A 17,348-nucleotide genomic window follows, 5' to 3' on the forward strand; every position below is an offset into this window, starting at 1 on the left:
TGATGAGAGCATTTGAAGATGGTGTAGGTATAAGGAGCAAATCATGGATAAAAGATTGATATGGATGAGTCATGACAGCACAATTAAAATGTGTGAGAAGGTGACAAGACAAAAGGCAGTACAGGTTATATGAGTCAATTAGTGAGGTCAAGAGGTGTCATGTTTGATAAAAGGATTATTGTGGATTGAATACATGTGGGGTCCTTTGTGTACAGTATGAATAATAATATGAGGCACTGATATCAATGTAGAAATAATGAGATTCACTTTGTATACTTTACATGCACGTTCAGGATATGAGGAAGTGTGTACTGAGACTGTCAGCCCTTCCTGCCACTTTGAACTCTTTTCTTTAACCACTTTATATTGTTAGTTGTATGTCATATGGCTGTTTTAACTATTACTGTCCCTCCAAGCACTATGTTATCAGTTCATATTCCTAGTTCTTTCTGCCTTAGTGTTTAAACTCTTGTTAGAAATTATTACTATGATAACCATGAGTAAATTTATTCTTAACATTTATGCCATTAACATTCTTACAGTCAACTAAATGTTACACTCTATCAAATATATGAATGTATTTAGATAAGTCCTTTAATCTGTAACTTGAATATTGATGCAGATATAAAAAGTAACACTAATTAGGAATATTCATCTTGAAAATATAATTTACGTACAGTAAACTAAAAAAGGAAAAATATTAATTTCAATGAAAGGCACAAATATGTTTTCAAATACAGTGGTCCCTCGGTTAACGAGCACAATCCTTTCTAGAAGGTTGCTCGTTAACCGAAAAATTCGTTAACCAAGACCATTGTTTCAATGGGTTTTTGGGTAATTGGTTCCAGCTCACCGAAAATTGCCTAAATTCAATAAAAAAAAGGTAGAAAAGTACACTTACTTTGAGGTGTGTATGTAGAAGGCTCCTGGATGATGATGATGATGATGATGGGAATTAGAATAGGGGTGGAGGAGAAGGGAGAAGAGAAGGCATTGGGGTGGAAGAGAAGTCACCCCATGGCACCATTTCACCCATAAAATTTTAGTTCTCTTGGTGTAATTCAAGATTATTTTCTTTAAATCAACACTGCACTGCATTATATATTGTCAATATGTAAAATAAATTTCAAAATGATCAATAATTTGCTTGCAAACACAGAAAAAAAGCATTTAGTTGAAGAGAGTCTCAAGCAAGATGTTACCTCCACTGAAAAGACAGAGAGACTGATGCCTGTTTGGTGTGTTCACAGGCTGGATGGCGCACATAAAACTAGTTTCCTTACCTTCAATTCTGTTCAATAATTGTTAAAATGACTAAAAAATTTAATATTAAACTTTTAAATTTATTGAATAGTATAAACTTCTTGATATTTACTAAAATGGTAAGAAATATAAGCCCTAGAACTGATTACTGTATTGGCGGACTAATACTACAGCTGGTGGACCACCAAATGCAAGCGAAAACATGTTGAGGTCGGCTCGTAAGAAACTCGTTAATCGAGGGATTGCTCGTTAACCGAAGTTAAGAATCTTATGGAAGGCAACTCGTTAACCGAGGCACTCGTTAACCGAGGGACCACTGTAAGTCCTTTGTGTTAGCAGTTTGATGACCCAAATAATGTGCATCTAATATTAGTCAAGTAGTTTTAATATGAGGTTGGTAATTAACAAAGATCTTACCTTCATCATTAGAGTAGCAGTTATGGCAGTGCAACTTATGATTACGCACTCGCACATCAGCACCCGCTGACCCATTACCAAGTTGTATACCACACACACAGCACTTGAAGCAAGGGATGTGGTAGAACAACCTCAAACTTTCAATTATCATGGCAGCTCCACGCCCTGAAGCGAAGATGATTGAATTAATGATTATTAAATTATTAATACTGTATTGTACACCCACTAAAAAGTTATTCGGCACTCGTGGCATATTGTATTATGCCGTAAGGGTGCCGAATAATTTTTAGTGGGTGTACATGATACTTGTACACACACACACGTATACATGCACGATACATACATGTACACCCACGAAAAAATTATTCGGCACAATTACGGCATGATACAATACATATGACACGAGTACCGAATAATTTTTTAGTGGGTGTACATAAACTATAAAAGTTTCAACAACGTTGACACAATTTAAATTAAGTGATTTAAAGTGTGTTTAAATCAGAAGTTTTTAACACATTAACTCCTGCAGCAGTTATTAAGTGGAGGGATTGGCCCCCAGCTGCTAGTTGAGGGTGACTACCTTGTGGAAGATGCCAAGCTAGAAAATTTCATACCTAGCTCTTCTGAACAGTGTGAACACTTCTTCTTTCCTGAGACACTGAGCAGTCTCTGATCCTGTGCAGAGTTAACATCTTGCTGAGAAGAAGGAGGTGATGGCTGACCAGGACCCATGCCAGACTGGTACAGTGGAGCATGTGTGTGGGAAGCACTTAAGGCATCTGCATTCATGTAATCGTGATAGTTTTCATCACGGAAATTGTTACCATAGTTATTTCCCAATCTGGTCAAGAGATTAACACAACATTAGAAATACTGTACAGTGCTTATTAACAATAACTTACAGTCAGAAATAAAGACATAGCCAACTTATACAACTACATATCAAAGTTGGAAATGTTTAAATCGTTTGTCATTAAAAAAATTTACTGACAAACTTGTATTCAATGTTCAACTGGATATATCCATTATATAGCAATAACTTCCATTTTTAAGATCACTCACCTCCCACTGGTGTTACTGTAAGTATTCTTGTTGTTTTTGTTATTAACTCTCTGGGTTAGGTTGTGAATAATAGAATCAGGTAGAGCTTTGTCACCATTGGGTGCTGGTGAGGGCATGTGAGGTTGATATGTGGTGGCCTGATTTCTCCAGCTAGCATTGTTATTGTTATTATTATTATTACAATTATGACTTGGTGAAGGATTTTTAAGAGCTTGAGGGTAGCTGGAGTATGTAGGTGTTGTATTTTGAGGAGGGTAACTGGGTGTATTTTGTGTAGGAAGATAACTTGTGGTTTGTGAAGGAGACGAATGTTGTGGTGTGTGTTGTGGTGACACATTTTGTGGAGACTTCAACTGTGGCTGAGAAACTGGAACTTTTTGACGGGAAATTCTGTCCATTTGTTCCAGTCTTCTTTGCTCTGCCTCCTGTACAATAAAAATTATTTGTTTTAACTAATGATATTATATACTGTATAGTACTACATATAATTTTTTATTTGCATGAAATCAAATTCAATAAATAGCTTTAGAAAATTCATGCTACAACACAACAAATCAGTAAACAAAATTGCCTAAGAAACAATTCAATAAACTGGATTGAATATGTCTGAAAGTTGGTGGATGAGTATGACAGACTGGGGACCTAGGCCGCTCAGCCATCAGCAGAGATTGGAAATATGAAGTTATTTGCAGTCATATTTCCCGCCTCTGCTGACGGCCTTGTAATATTTCAATGTGATGCTGATCATTTAAAATGTTAGTTTTTCCATATTGTAGTATTACTGATGCAAAATTTGTCTTAGTATGCCTTACTGTGGGTAAAAATAAGTATATATTCAATGCATCCTCTAAAAGCGTGAATTTGCTTCTAGTTAATTCATTTATAAGATTTCTGATAAACTTCCTATGTGCACATGTTTGAAATAATGAATGTATGTATCTTTATAAATTCAGCTAAATATCTTCTTCGTCAAAAACGGTCATTCCAAAGATTATAAATAAACTCATTTAGAAATAATGTACATCATTATTTCAGGACAAAATCAGGCAGATTTGCAATAGCCAATCAGCTGTAACTCTTGAGGAGGGGGCAGGGCATATCTTCTAAGCTGGGAAAAAATGCACTATAGTACAAGAGGCCAAATCTTCTGCTGTAGCAAGAGACAGATGCACAAACTGTACTGTACATGAGACTGCCCACCATATATGTATCAATTTGGTAAAAAAAAAAACATGGGAAGAATATTTGTATACCTGATGGAGCCAATGTTTGCTGTAATCTCTCTTTTGTGCATCTGGTTTCTTTTTAGTAATCCAGCTTTCATTATCTGTGAGTCGAGGCTTGGGAATTGCTGATAGTGCCAGAAGGGTCTGCTTGGACATTTGTTGACCAGATGGTGATACAGAAGGCCCCTGGGACTCTGGCTGCTCAGTTTCAGCCATCAATGATTCACTGGTGGGCATGCGACTCGACCTGTTGTGAAACAGTAATTTACAATACTGTGTATATATATATATATATATATATATATATATATATATATATATATATATATATATATATATATATATATATATATATATATATATATATATATATATATATATATATATATATATATTTTTTTTTTTCATTAGCCCAATAAATGCAGCGGACTTCTACATACAATCAACACCTCAACTCGCCAGGATTCGAACCCACGGTCCATGAGCCCATGACTGTGACCGGGGAACACTACCGCTGGCCCACCAGGATACTAAAAGCAGTCCTAGACTTTGTTATATTTCACACAAAGCCTGTTCAACGAGCTTATGGCGCCGTGAACCTCTAATGGGGACTACCCGTATCACGTAGGTGTTCAGAGTAACGTTTTACCAAATCCGGCTTCGAAACAAACACAGTCATGGGCTCATGAGCCGTGGGTTCGAATCCTGGCGGGTTGAGGTGTTGATTATATATATATATATATATATATATATATATATATATATATATATATATATATATATATATATATATATATATATATATATACATATATATACATATATATATATATACATATACATATATATATATATATATATATACATATATATATATATATATATATATATATATACATATATATATATATATATATATACATATATATATATATATATATATATATATATATATATATATATATATATATATATATATATATATATATATATACATACATATATATATATATATCACAGTTGTGTTGGTGTGGGGATTAGTGGATGTCATCATTATGACCTGACCTCATGTTTTTTGGTCACCCTGTATATTTAAGCCTCTCTCTGTCCATGTAATCTAGTTGCCTCTGAAGATGTCTTGAATAAAGACGAAAGCTAAGGTACTCCGTTGTTTCCATTTTCCCGTGTGATTTTATCAAGATTTATCTTATCCACGTTTTCATTATGGTTACAGAAATATATATATATATATATATATATATATATATATATATATATATATATATATATAAAAAAAATAAAAAAATATATATATATATATATATATATATATATATATATATATATATATATATATATATATATATATATATATATATATATATATATATATATATACCTAGACCCCGACTTACAACTGCTTCGACTTACGGCCGTCGAGACTTACGACCGCCTCAGATTTTTTATTAATTTTTTTTTTCTTCAAATGACACGCATTTTCTATACCGAAACGTTTCCAGTTAATGTAGTCTCCATGTATAATTAGAAAATTATGGGGGCCCCATGTGCATTCAGCTGACTACATTAAAGGTAAGTGCTCAGTCACACTGTAACCATTCCTTATTATTTATTACTTTCACTGTACTGTATCCATTCCTCATTATTCATTATTTTTACTGTACTGTATTTCATTGTAGATTATTTATTAAAAAAAGAAAAAAAGAAAAATTTTTATTTATGTCGGACTTACGACCTGGATTTGGGTCCCTAACCCTGTCGTAAGTCGGGGTCTATCTGTATATATATATATAAAAAAAATAAAAAAATATATATATATATATATATATATATATATATATATATATATATATATATATATATATATATATATATATATATATATATATATATATATATACTGTATATAAACATATATTTTTTTTAATATTTGATTTATACAATTTACTTAGTGCTTCTATGCATTAACCAGGGTTAGTCTCTATAATTTCATACTGTTTGTGTGTTATCTAAGTTTTCTTGTGTGTGCATATTTAGTGCATAGTGATCTTAGAAGCAAAGACTTGTATAAAAGTGTTTATGAGAATTTGTACATGCATATACAGTACAGTAGGGTCAGGATATATCGCGACTTTATTTAATGATTTTTTTATATCGCGGCTATCAAAATTAAATTTTTTCCCTATATATGGCTATAATTTTTTTCATTTCTTGAGGGAAATCTGGCTGGAAACATTTCAAATGTACCGCCATGGTAAACAAATGCGTTATTTGCGAACCAGAGGTGCCGCTGTGGCTGCTCACTCACACTTTCACGCTCGAACGCTCAGTCTTTCTGAGTGAGTGACGAGAAAGCAGCCGATTCTGCTGCAGATTACGACTTCTAAGGCCAGTGTAAATGGGTTGCTAGTGACGTGAAAAGTGAAGTGAAGATAACGGAAAGCTTAATGGAAATGATTTAATACTGTAACTAATATTTTTGGTTTGTTCGTTTATGATTATTAAGTGAGGGTGGCAGTGTATCTTCTGTTGTTCTCGGGATGACGCATCAGCTGCCAAGTCTGGTGCAGATTCCAATTTCTAAAGCCAGTGTAAATGGGTTGCTAATGACGTGAAAAATGAAGTGAAGAGAATGGAAAGCTTAATGGAAAATTTTTTATACTGTAACTAATATTTTTGGTTTGTTCATTTATGTACAGTAGGTGTGGGATTGTCAAGTGAGGGTGGCAGTGTGGAGTCTGCTGCCGAGTCTGGTGTTCCCAGGATGATGCATCAGCTGCCGAGTCTGGTGTTCCCAGGATGATGCATCAGCTGCCTGTTGTTCCCAAGTCTAGTGTTCATTGGTGCTTTAGTTAGTAAGAAAATGAACTCGTTAAGTCAAGTTTAGTCACTTTTTGGGGCCTCCAGAAACTAACCCTATTTTCCCCATTGATTACATGTAATTATATATCGCGATTTAGTATATAGCGAACATCCTTGGACCCTATCTCTCGATATATCCCGACCCTATTTTACATGTCCTTATTTGACCAAGTGTATTTACATAATTGTGTAAAGCAGTAAGTGTTAACATAAATTTCAACTCTTGATGTTTAACAGTAAGTGTTAACATAACATAATATAACTGTTGATGTTTAACTGTCACATTACACTACATGTATTTATCACAACTCCATTTTAATCAATGGTGATGAATTAAAAAGTGACTTATTTATGTTATTACTGGACGAACTTTAAACAAATCATCCAAATTTCTCGTCTTACCTTATTGCTTCATGACGCTCTGTAGTGTTAAGGTCACTGTTTATTTTTTGAGATTTATTTGGAGCTGGAGGTGGCACTTTGTTTTTCCTTGGAAGAGGTTCTGGGATTGATTCTCTTGGAGAGGCTAATGGTGTTGATCTCACTGCATGTACTGGTGTATGTTTAGGTGCCTCAATAGTGGACTGGGAATTTGATCGAGAAAAGGGGTGAGGGGATGCTAGGGTGCTATACTGCGATGGGGATCCAGATGGAAGTGTCACAGTCTTGTGTCCTTGGGGTCTATAGCCAGTGATTCCTTCAGCTTGCACTAAACTGGCAGGAGGAGTTGAGTCATATGTGGGAGCCGTATAAAACTCTTGAATGGGAAGATGCGATGAAGACTGAGGTTGGAAGTTGTAACTACTGTTTTCAATGCTTGGAGAAATTTGGTGTAAAGGTACTGCTGATTCTTCATGACTGGCATAGGGAGTAGGAGGAGGGATATGGGTTGGCTGGGAATCTGAAACAGCTGCTGGACCAGCCTGTAGTTGGCCAGTACGTCGCAACATATCCTTGTCATGTCGCATCATTTCCTCTTCAAGTTCAGCCAGTTTCTAGAGGATGAACACACACATTAGTTTGAAACAAATCTCCTTTGCTAAAGCTGCTAGAGCTATCTTGAATCATCAAATGTTACATAACTGCAAATAGGAAATTAGGATGAATTCAAAAAGTTACTTTTCATGTTAAGAATTAGACAATATAGTTTAATGGCTTAGAAAAACAGTGAAATTAAGAAATTTAGAATTCAGTTTGAACCATCACCAAAAGATTGAGTAGGTGCGTGATAGCCATTAAAAATTACATTCTGAATAATTAATGTGAACAAGATAAAGTTGAATCAGAAAACTTGTGTTAACAGTTAACAGTGCAAATTTACCCACAGAAGTGTATCACATAGCTTTATTGAAGAACATATATTTTGTTATTGTTTGTTGCCATTTACAGACAAAATATTGCTCGTCTATTTTGAGAACGAGTGAACGGTCATTACCAATACAAGCAAGTCTTGTAATGCTTATCTGGACAGTATTTGTTATTGAAGGAAGAACAACAGTACAGCAACAGCTCCTCTCTATCTCAAAAAAAAAAAAGTTTCACTCTTCACTATCTGCTGCATTTACATATTCAAGATAACATAATTTTATTGAATAATTAAGCTTCAAGAACTGTATTTTATGCTACATGTGATTATGTTTTAGAGAGTTGGGTGATCCAAATACTGTAACTTATATATTGACCACCGTGACTGTGACTGGGCTGTGATCTTTGTTCTGTTAGGTCCTCCACTCACTTAAAACCTGTAATACTGTAGTGAAGAAAGTTTTATTCCACCCATTGAATCTTCTGGCATCTTCTCTTTGAAAAGAAGCTCAAAATTTTCTTTCCAAGATTAAAGAAGGTTTAAGGTTCTTAACTATACACTACAGTATGTATACTGGTTAGTATAACTTCCTTCTAATAAGGTATTATATCTTGGGCCTTTATTTAAAATCCTCGATCTTCTCACACCTAAATCCTCTGCCTGGCAACTCTTGTAATACACTAACCAATCTGTGGTAAACACCCAGGATACCTGTAATATCGGTGACTGGGGCACAATTCCGTGGTTCTCCATCCTTTCCCATTACAAATGTAGTATATTTCCAAAACATTGGAGGACTGCTTCCAAAATTTTACTTTCTTGCAAAGCCCACAGCCAGGTGGATCACATAATACTTGGAGACTGGAGTCTCCATACCAAACTTCATAATGCAACCAATGGTTGATATGTTAATTCTCAACCTGGGGGCCATGGCCCCCAGGGGAGCCACGGCCCCCAGGGGAGCCACGGCAAGAATTTAGGGTAGCCACGGAGAGCTGTTATAAATTGTACGTTTCCAAATAATGTTGGGAATCTGAATTAAACAAAACTTGTATTACTTATTTTGACTTGGCAGAAGAGAATTTTCATTATTTTTTTGTAATTTTGTTTAATCATAATGACAAGGGGGAATGGAGCGAAAAAGGTTGAGAACCACTGTAAAAACCCATTTGGATAAACCAGCCACCAAAAGCTTGATAACTGTTGGCCTAGAAAATTTCCTCCAACTAACTAGATGATTATTTGTCAAACTTTAGTCTCAATCCTTTTGGTTTTCTCAGGTGTACTGTATTTGTGCAACAAAGTTTAAATAAGCTTTCATTACATTAAGAAGTTTGGAGCTTCTGTTGCTGTTCTATCAAAAAAAAAAAATTCAATAATGTTATTCAATATGACTCGGTTCTGAATCTACATTTTCAAAATTTGTGCTTTGGTTCAATCCCCCATTCAAAAAACAGTATGTATTTCTTCTTGAAGTTCCTTATACTATATGTAAAAGGTAGATTGAGGAAAGGAAGGATTGCTGGAAGAGTTTCAGGAAATACTGTCCAGGAAACAATGACAAATGACACTTTAGTAAAGATGGATGTGACTATTCTATAAGATTAAAGAAAATTACTTTTCCTGCATCAAAGCATGTATTTTTTTTACTTTGGCAAATTGCTGTTTAAAATATACAGGCATGTTCATTTAATGAAAAACAGAGTACTGTATGGTGCTATTGCAAAGTGTGAGAGAGAGATACACCTAACTTCATATTCATTGTCAGTGAAACAAAAATACTGTACTGTATATAGTTTGCACTTAAAGTGCAGGAACATCATAATTTAAATCAGGGTATCTCCTTTCTCTTTTTGAGATAAGTACTGTTTGAGAAGGTATTGCATCTGTGTACTCAAAGTAAAATAATATTGGTACAATGATCCTTCAATACTTTGCTGATTGTTTTTCATCATTCATTCTCATGAGGCTGGCCTTGTAGAAATCAAATACAGTACAGTGTAATGAAAAATTAAAAAAAAAATTATTTGTAATGAAAAACCTTAATGAAATTATAATTATTAAAGAGGAAAATTTACTGATACAGTATATACAAGTACAGTAACAAAATTAAACTGTAAGTAGAGTTTTCCTCATTTATTCTCTCGCACATTCTCTGTTATTTACTTTTTTATTTTACATTGTTTTCCCTTGTGCCAATCTGGTTTTAATGTTCACCTTATATTCTTCAGGATGTGAACTGGTTGATGCTACAGAGTCGCTACTGTAGTCCAGAGTACCGATGTGGGCCATCAAATGATCAGGGTACTGTTGTCTAGGTTCAGAAGGGAGCTGATGCTCTGTTTCAACTGATGTCTGTGGTTCAATCCCATATGGTGATATAGATGGTGTGTCCATAAAGGTCTCAGCCTTGACTACATGACTTTTAACAACTTCAGCATGTGCATTTTCAGTATTAATAACAGATTTTAGAACAGCACAAGCAGAGTCAATATTATCAGAATTCATTAGAATATACTTTGAATCTGTGGTCTTAGAGACAGACTCAGAGCTCTCATATATGTTAGTTGAGGTCACAGGAACCATCATAGGAACCACAGGGTTTCTGTCCGATTCAGAGGATGTTTGTAGGTTCTTGGCCTGGGAAGGAGATAGGGCAAAGGTTGTGATACATGAATGTGTTGACTGTGAGTTGCAATTTTGTGCAAAATGTTCTTGCTTGTGTGCATCTATGATTGAAGTTTCCATAGCATTTTGAGGATTCAACACACCAGCATCAGAATCAGATGGCTTTGAAATGAACTCAGATACACTATCACTGTCACTGGAAGATTCTTCTATATTAAATCTAACTTGTTTTTCTTGGCAATTTTTTTTCACTGAATTAAAGGTATTACATTTGGTCTGTTCTTTATCCCTGGTGTGTTCTAATCCATCATCTTTGCATGCAAGTTTGTCAAACATAAAATTTGAATTGATACACGTGTTATTCATTACACTGGAAGAGGATCTGATATTAAGAGATGAGCTTGTACCTAAACTTTCTGGGTTAGAAGCATTCTCTGAAGTCTGATAGGAGTTTGAATCAGAGGAAACATATTCAGGGGAAATATCAAATGTATTTGCCTTAAATGTCATTACAGGTGAGACCAAAGTTGCCTCAGTAGATGGCACTGAAACTATAGGAGCCCTGTCAGGACCCAAGCAATCTTGTGTGGACATAACTGATTGAGATTCAGTCAAAGATGCCAAAACATGCAACTGCAGTACAGATGCTGAAACCTCAGCATTAGTTTGTGGGGACAGAGATGGAGCTTCAGTAGATGGTATAAGATTAGGAATTGTGACTTTAGGAAGCTCAGGTATGATGACATCAGCATTATGAGTGGATTGAGAAGCATTTGTAGTTAACAGAGGGTCAGTTGTTAAATTTTCAACAGGTATATGAATGTTAAAAGATGACATCTCTCCAGTGTCAGATGTAGATGTCAATGGAACTTTATCTGAACATGGCTCGACATTACTGTGTTGTATGGTTGTACTAGAGGCAGTAAAATAAATGGGGGAGGTAGAGAATGATGGACCTGAAGCTGCCTCTACCATAGGAGATGGTACACATTCAGGGGATGTAACACATGGTGAATATAAATTTCCCATATTATTATGAAGATCATATATATATGGAATTATAACTTGGGGAGATGAAGGGTGAGGAGTTGTAACTTCTGGAGTTGTAATAATTTCTGTTACAGAAAGCAAAGGACTAGAGGGGTTAACTTCCTCACATTCTGGTATTGGTGTAAGGCTTGGAACACTGCACTCAGGGGGAGCTAAAGGTAAAGGTGGAGGGGAAGAACAAACACCACTTTCATGACCACCACCATTATGTTGATTGATACAATTAGATATTTCATCACCTTCAGGAAGTGGAGACATGGGGATAAAATCACTGGGAGCAGGTAAATTAGCCGCTAAATAAGCAAAAGGTCGAGTAATGTCAGAAACAGGCGATGGAGGAGGAGGGGGGACACAATGAGATAATTCCTGCAAGCAGGAATTATGATTTACATTCAAGCACTGTAAAATGAACAGAAGATAAGGCTAATTAACATTCCATTAGTAACAGACTATTTTAAGTATTAATAAAAAAAAAAAAAAATATGCCTATTTTATTAAGATCTACTCTATTGTTTTCAATAATGACAACACGATTCTCAGTTACAAAGGGTAACTCAAAATGTGTATCTTCAGGAGGAAATTACACTACAGTACTGTGTCCTTTCATCTGACCACCCTTGATTTTTAATTAACATTAAAATGTCACAATAAGATCTACAAAAGGAGTGTTATTTTTCTTTGTCAGTAATCATTATCATTTTTAGAATACAGTACAGCATCTTGGTATTTCAATTTAGAAAATACAATTATATAATTGTAATACTGTATGAATTTACTGTTTTTCATACTCAACAGGACGACTAATAGTGTCATATTGTATATGAAAACAATGTCTCCTTCCTGCATTAATTTCAAAGCTTTTGAACACTGATATAATGAATGTAGAATAATGTTCATTTAACACTTTGGCCGAAAAGTTAACTCCTTCATAATCTTCTTAACTAGCCTTAAAAAAGCACTTTTCAACATACTAATAACAGTCATTGATATACTCTAGTACATTTCGTGTACTAACATATTTTTTATACTAGATCCTTATTTTCATGAATGTGAAGTACAGGTTGTACCTCTCTAGTCCGGCATTCTGTGGTCCGGAAACTCCAGTGGTCCGGAACGATTTTAGTTTGTCCAATAGGTAGATAGGCAGCTTTTTTTTTTTTTTTTTTCTGAATTATTATTATTATTACAGGAGTATTAAATTTTTGCCCCTCAGGCCCCAATGTGGGTCAGTGACCTATGCCCGGGTGGGCTAATCCCCGTAAAAAAAACAACAACAAAGCCGCGGGAAATTAAGGTTTGTTTACATCCGGCAGTTCGGCTGCTCTCTCTCTCTGCTTGTCTATACAGAGTACAACATTTAACCCTTCAATATATATGAGCAGTAAATAAGTGTTGCTTTCATATTCTTATGTAGAGTAATGACGATATATTTTCACATGTGCGCACTTACATACGAGCAGTCTCACTTTTTTTTTTACCATTAATGGTTAGCTACTTATATTGTTCCATTTATTAACATTAAATAACATTACAGGTACTTCAAGCAACCATATTCATTTTTTACATTAATTTTACTACAGCTAAACTCAGGGTCTTATTTTCTTCAGTTTTATATGTAGAACCAATCAGTCACTGGTTTCGTAAGCTTTAACATAAACAATGCCGGCAGCCGTCTCGTCTCCTCTAATATTCCACGTATTATTAATAAATTGTATTGTTAATTTTGCACACGTACATTAATTCAATAAAAACAAATTCAGAAACATTAATTAAAATATATATGAACAGTAAATAAGTGTTGCTTTCATATTCTTATGTAAAGTAATGACGATATGTTTTCACGTGTGCGCATGTGCACTTACATATGCGATCTCTCTTTTTTCTTTACCATTATCGTTAGCTACTTCTATTGTTCCATTTATAAACATTAAATAACATTACTTAAAACAACCATATTAATTTTACTACAGCTACAACCAAGGTCTTATTTTCTTCAGTTTTATATGTAGAACCAGTCAGTCACTGGTTTTGTAATCAACGAAAACAATGCTGTGTCATTTCCTCGTGTTTTAATATTCTACGTATTATTAATGAATTTTATTGCTCATTTTGCACACATAAACATTAATTCAATAAAAAAGACATTCAGTAATAAACAAAAATGAATCTTTTGTACATAAGAGAAATGACGCTGTTTACACGATTATGCACGTCGTCTGCACGTTGGCGGGCCGTTCAAACCCGTCGAAATTCAAGTTTCCGCCGTCAAAATTTTTCTTTATTTATTTTTTTGTGTGTTCCAATAAAATACGTTAAGAATTAAAAACTCGCGAAATTTGAGAAGCTAATATACGACATTTAACCCTTCAATATGTCTTCAAAGAGACCATGACGCAGAGAAAGTGGTGCTAGTGCTTCCAGGCATAAGCACAAGTCACTATCTATCCAGGAAAAGGGTGAATTTCCATGGTCCGGCACCGGTCAGGTCCCGAGGTTGCCGGACTAGAGAGGTACAACCTGTAGTACAATAATTATTATCTTTTTGACTGATATCAGCAAAATGGTGACTTCAGCCTATCTTAAAAATAAGTTGGAAGCATGAACCAGAAAACTGGCAAAACTGACAGATGCTCTACAAGTTGATTATGAAATGGACATGAATGTCCTCACTTTTGACCTTTGAGTTCAAAGTGTGACCTTGTTTTTCAGGACACATTTTACTGACATAAAATTTTTTGGTGTTCTCATGAAAATCCCTTCCCCGGTTCAATAGTTTTAAAGTGCATATGAAATGTAGGATGAATGAACAAACAGAGCAGCATTTAATGTGTTTTTTTTTTGTGACAACTATTTGGGGCTCTGTTGAAAATGAAAGTTTTCAGGAGTCTAACCCACAACAACCCTACATACAAGGAATCATAATAACTCCATACAGGTTTACAACTACTGTACACAAATCACTCACTGATAAAACAAATTTTGGACATACCTCTTGATACTGCATGTGTTCATCAATCTCATTCTTCTCTAGAGTTTGTCCATCATCTTGCCTGTGATCTTCCCATATATACTGTTGCTGTTGTAGTTGCTCTGATCGCTCAAGGTTTTCAATTATTTCACGCTCACGGCGAGTAATCTCTGCTTCACTCAGTAACTGAAATACATAAGCTTTATAAATTTTGATTCAAGGAGTACTTAATTGTTAACAGTGATTTACCTGTATATATTACAGGTTCTCATATGTTTAAACTACTGTATTGTGGTTGTTATTTTATTTTGTCTTTTAAGCATGAAAACCATTTACCAATTTTATGGTGAAAGATATACTGTACTGTAATGTATAGATTACATATTTTTTTAAGTTAAAACTTTGGCTATGTTGTTTGTTGATGGCGAGACTAAAAGCATTACGAGAACAATAGTTACGTGAAGGCATACTAATGAGTACAGATGGGATGGATGAACGTGTATAGAGAGTGAGGCAGAGAGAATAGGGGAACATTAGAAGAGAGACATGGCTTAATAGGAATGAAGAAAGAATAATGCAAACCGTTAAATGATGCTGCAGTGAGAGGATAAGAAATGGTAATTTGCTTACATTCCACTCAATCTAATTACCCGTAGTATTCTTCCACTGATAACTAATCCTTAGTGTAATACTGTGGTTCTTTACCTTTTAGAAGCTGTCCCCACCTATGGTCAACCATGAACTTATAGCATCCTCCCTAATCCCCAAACAGCCTAAGAACACATTTTTCAAGTTTAACTTTCACATCCAATGTTGTCTTTCTAGATCCGAATAAAAAAATTAGTTGAATTGACAGGGGGTTAAGTTGACCAAGGTTTGAGTTGATAGGGGGATGAGTTGACCAGGGGTTGATTTGATAGGGGGATGAGTTGACAGGGGGGTGAGTTGACCAGGGGTTTATTTGATAGGGGGATGAGTTGACCAGGGTTGATTTGATAGGGGGATGAGTTGACAGGTTGATTTGATAAGGGAGACCAGGGTTGATTTGATATGATGACCAGGGACCAGGGGTTGACCGATGACGATCAGGGATGAGCTGACCAGTCAGGATGACCAGGGGTTGATTTGATCAGGGGATGAGTTGACCAGGGGTTGATTTGATAAGGGGATGAGTTGACCAGGGGTTGATTTGATCAGGGAATGAGTTGACCAGGGGTTGATTTGATAAGGGGATGAGTTGACCAGGGGTTGATTTGATAGGGGGATGAGTTGAAAAGGGGTTGATTTGATAAGGGGATGAGTTGACCAGGGGTTGATTTGATAAGGGAATGAGTTGAAAAGGGGTTGATTTGATAAGGGGACGAGTTGACCTGGGGTTGATTTGACAAAGGTGAATTGACCAATCACCTGTCAACCCCTGGTCAACTCACCTCCCACCCCCCTGTCAAAATCAATAAACATAATATGATGGGGAGTTTAAGGAAGTTTGATAAAGATATATACTGTACAGTATAACAAGACTTGAGTTTAGTGCACATGAACCAATATTAAAAAAGGACAAGGCAAAGACACAATGTCCAGGAGTTTCATCAGTGGGTATATATGTCTCTATTGAATACTGTACACTTAATCTTTAGATTTCATACAGAACAACTAAATAAGATCATGTTCATACCTCCAGAGGGGAAGACTTGGACACTTGGGACTCCAGCAGACCACGTTCTGCCTCTCGCTCCTGCCTCAGGAAATGACTGAGGTCTGGGGGAGGCTTGACCGTGTTTTCTGCTGTAAATATAAACATGTACAGTAAGAAATTCTTTTAATAAGTGAATAAAATAGACAGTACAATTCAAAAGTTAAGAAATATTGTCAGATTCATGTATGAATCACACATTTACCCTTATAAATTTGAGTAAAATTTAATTTATTGAAGGATTTATATCTTCTGTTTATACTATATTTGTACATGCAATGGTTAAGATTTTTAAAACTGAAACATCAAGTTTTGTAAAATTAAAAAAATAAATTGAGGCTACGAGTAGACTTGGATTTGCTTAAAATCAATTGTTTTAGGTATTCATTCCAGCTCTTCACCTCAATTTTTTTTTTTAGGAAATTGTTTAAACCATTTTTCACTTGGTTGTTTTGCAGTGACCTCTTACTAAACAAATCTTGCCACTGATCAGCTTGTTAGTCACTTGGGTGGTCGGTTATGTCTCTGCTATACACTGCTTGCAAGCTCACAACCCTCACTCCGAAAAAGTTTGCCCTTAATATTTTTTTAACTTTTGGCAGATAAGGGAACTTGACTGAATAATGTCCTCTGAGGTGTTTATAGACTTCTATTAAATCACTCCTTGCCTACCTATAGTATAAGCTAGGCAGTTGCAGGTTCTAATCTCTCTGGGTAACTGAGGTGCCATAATGCAAGCACCAGTCTGGTAGCCCTCCTTTGGACCAGACAGGGTGATATTACTAGGAATGGACCATACAGTATAGGTATCTGAATGACCTTTTTATAAGATCCACTAGCTTAGTCACTTAAGCT

At 35.2% G+C, this 17,348-nt stretch overlaps 1 protein-coding gene across 21 annotated transcripts in view; it reads right to left on the reverse strand.

Annotated features, from left to right (window-relative positions):
• The window catches only part of LOC121853631 (protein clarinet-like), an 80,167-nt gene that overhangs the window by 2,629 nt on the left and 60,190 nt on the right, over positions 1–17,348 (reverse strand). For 20 of the 21 annotated variants that reach the window (XM_042347941.1, XM_042347970.1, XM_042347931.1 and 17 more), the window contains 8 exons: positions 16,476–16,585; positions 14,822–14,986; positions 10,372–10,794; positions 7,251–7,843; positions 3,996–4,215; positions 2,743–3,167; positions 2,295–2,521; positions 1,681–1,845 (listed from right to left, as the gene is read on the reverse strand). In XM_042347941.1, coding sequence (XP_042203875.1) covers positions 1,681–1,845; positions 2,295–2,521; positions 2,743–3,167; positions 3,996–4,215; positions 7,251–7,843; positions 10,372–10,794; positions 14,822–14,986; positions 16,476–16,585 — 2,328 coding nt within the window. The remainder of the gene's footprint in view (positions 1–1,680; positions 1,846–2,294; positions 2,522–2,742; positions 3,168–3,995; positions 4,216–7,250; positions 7,844–10,371; positions 10,795–14,821; positions 14,987–16,475; positions 16,586–17,348) is intronic. The other variant, XM_042348064.1, reaches the window with a different exon arrangement.

This window comes from Homarus americanus, unplaced genomic scaffold, assembly GCF_018991925.1.
Source record: "Homarus americanus isolate GMGI-L3 unplaced genomic scaffold, GMGI_Hamer_2.0 scaffold50564, whole genome shotgun sequence".
Lineage (NCBI taxonomy): Eukaryota > Metazoa > Arthropoda > Malacostraca > Decapoda > Nephropidae > Homarus > Homarus americanus.